At 63.6% G+C, this 2,816-nt stretch overlaps 1 protein-coding gene across 1 annotated transcript in view; it reads left to right on the forward strand.

Moving 5' to 3' along the window:
* Positions 1-2,816, forward strand: part of TTLL8 (tubulin tyrosine ligase like 8) — a 61,996-nt gene that overhangs the window by 40,394 nt on the left and 18,786 nt on the right. The window contains 4 exon segments of the mRNA XM_007454084.1: positions 547-743; positions 746-778; positions 2,691-2,752; positions 2,754-2,809. Coding sequence (XP_007454146.1) covers positions 547-743; positions 746-778; positions 2,691-2,752; positions 2,754-2,809 — 348 coding nt within the window.

Consider the following 2,816-nt stretch of genomic DNA (forward strand, 5'->3'; position numbering starts at 1 on the left):
CTGGGGAGGGGGTCTGTCGGTGACATTAAATGCTGCAGCCTGGGGAAATGCGTCACTTTGGCTCAGATGTCACTGGTCACCACCAGTCACACGGCTTAACTTCGGGGCATGCAAACCCTCCTGCAAAGTGGAGGGGTGCAGACGTGGGGAAGAGTCGTGCACCCTATCCCCGCCCTGTTCACCCCCACTTGTCCAGTCGCCCTGGGTGTGAGGCCTCACCAGCCCTTGGAGCCCATGGAGCAGCCCATCACCCCGCCTGCTGCTTTCCTGAGGCTGCAGAGCCCGCCCTGCTTCCCTGCTCCCCCCAGACCCGGGCCAGTGCCCAGCTCGCCGGCTGCCTCTTCATGGAGCCTCTGTCCCCATCCCCGACCTTCCCCATTCTCAGTCCTCTCGGAAGCCCTGGAGTTGGCCTTGTGGTGGGCGAGTGTGGAGGGCTGCCCTGGCTGTGGCCTTGACCCCGAGGGCAGAGCTTTTCCCACGCAGCCCCCCAGTGCAGGACCGCAGGCGTTGTTCTGGGGCTGGGGGCTGAGCGGCGGCCTCTTGCAGACATGTGCGCATGAACCACGTGGAGGAGACCCTGGAGCTGGTGGCTGCAGACCCAGCCCCCGCCAAGGGCAACAAGTGGCTGGTGCAGAAGTACATCGAGGCGCCGCTGCTCGTCTACGGCACCAAGCCTGACATCCGGCAGCGGTTCCTGGTCACCGACTGGAACCCGCCGACCGTCTGGTTCCACAAGCAGAGCTACCGACGCAGCGCCTCTCCCTGGACAATCTGGACAGGTCAGTGGGGGTCAGCTCGGTGCCATCGAGGGTGGGCTCCCACCAGCACCTGGAGTGCGAGGCAGGCCTCGTGTGCCCGGTGGGGTGCTGTGCCCAGGCCCCCTGCCCATCAGAGCCAGTGCCTTGCGCCCCCATGGGGTGTGCATCTTCTCCAGAAAATCCTGAAAGCACCGTCTGCCATGTGCTCGTGGGCACTAGACACCCTCTGCGGTGGGTGCCGCTGCCCCTCGCTGGGAAGGCTGAGTGGCCGGCCGTGCCCCTCCGCTGACCACACGGGCCGGGCTCGGGGTGCAGCTCTGCTTGCTCTCTCGGTCCCCTCAGCATGTGGAGGGAGGGGACAGGTAGGGCTCCTTTGGGAGGCTCCTGGGGACCAGCCCCTCAAATCCTGCAGTAGACCCTGCAGGCCCTTCGCTTTGTGAGCGCCCAGAGCCCTGGGTGGGATCCTGCAGGCGGGGAAGCTGCTGGAGTGTCTGGGGAGGTGGGGGGTGGCTCCCCGACGAGGCAGCGTGTGGGACGTGAGGGTGGCCTGAGGGGTCCTCTGAGGGTGACCCCAGCCATGCGGGGTTAGGAGGGGTGAAGATGATCGGAGCAGTACCCGATACAGGGTGCAGGGGGTGCCGGGCAGCAGCTCAGACCTGCAGGAGTGGGTGCCCTGGGGTGGGTGAACCCAGCCCCACCAGGGTCCCAGAGCGGGCAGGGTGAGTGGGTGTCAGGACGAGAGCCCACCAGCGAAGTCTTGGGAACGTGCCATTCTCTTGAGAGAATAGCTGCCACCTCTCTTTCCAAATGGAGGGCCTCTGTGGCTCTGCTTTGTGACCAGATGCGGGGTGCCCAGCTGGGTGCCTAGGCATCTTGGCGGGGGCTACAGGGGAGCCTGTCAGTATCACAAGGACTGAAGGTTGCTTAACAGTGACCTTGAGGGCGTTCACTGTGCTCAAGCTGGGGGCTGTGACCACACCTGGGGTCACACTTGGCAGGTGACTCCTGGAGTCACAGCTGGCAGGAGCAGGCATCTGGGACAAGTGGTCCTGGCCGGCAGCTCAAGGAGCACATTTGTTCCCACCAGGCGAGGAGGGCCTGGAGGACGGGTCCTGGGCTGACTGGGCAGTGAGAAGCCCACGGAGCCCCTTCCAGCCTGCCCGGCCCTGCCAAGCTGTGAGCTGTGTGTCTGGCAGGTCTCTTACCCTCTCTGAGCCATTTCTCCATCCGGGAGCATAACCCTCTCCCCAGGCTGACAGGAGACTCTCTGACGTTGTTTCTGAACTGTGTCGGCTCCCTAACAGCACTGTTTGCAGCTTCCCAAACTCTTCCGTACGCCTGTATCTTGTTTCTTGTAACTGTCTTACGGGAGTACCGCTCCCTCATGGTCACAGATGCGGCTCACCACCCAGAACAAGATGGCAAATCCCCAGGCCCAAGGACACGTTTAAATGAAAATGACTTTGAACAGGACCCATGTATTTTATAATCTCCTAGTAGATGCTATTCAATTTAAATCCTGTTTAGAACAACGTCAGCGTATAAACGAATTAATTGAACATTTCAGGTAGCGAGTCCTTCCAGCCTTGGGGGGCTCCGGCTCTCTTCCAGGGACAAGTGGGGAAACAGGCTCAGAGGGTGGTACTTGCTGGAGGCCCCTAGTTGGTGGCCCCGGGCTGGCTGGCTTCTGCCCTGCCCTCCCCGCCCTCCCCGCCCCACCCCATGGTGGTCCCAGGCGGGACGGGAGGGCTGTCCTGAGGTTGCCTGGGAGGATTAGGAGAACAGGGAACACGGCCCACGGGGGCAGGGGCTCGGGGGCGGAGCCTCGGGGCGGGGTCTGGACGGGGCCTCAGGGTGGGGTCCTGGGGCGCCCGCTGGGAGGAGAGAGGAGCCTGCGCACCCGCCCGACGCTGAGGGCGGCCTTGCCTCGCGGCGCCATCCACCTGTGCAACAGCTCCATCCAGAAGCATCTGAAGAACGACGAGGACCGGAGCCCCCCTGCTGCCGGGCCACAACATGTGGACCAGCACCGAGTTCCAGGAGTACCTGCGGAAGAGC

The sequence above is a fragment of the Lipotes vexillifer genome, unplaced genomic scaffold (genome assembly GCF_000442215.2).
Source record: "Lipotes vexillifer unplaced genomic scaffold, Lipotes_vexillifer_v1.1 scaffold382, whole genome shotgun sequence".
NCBI classification, from domain to species: Eukaryota; Metazoa; Chordata; class Mammalia; order Artiodactyla; family Lipotidae; genus Lipotes; species Lipotes vexillifer.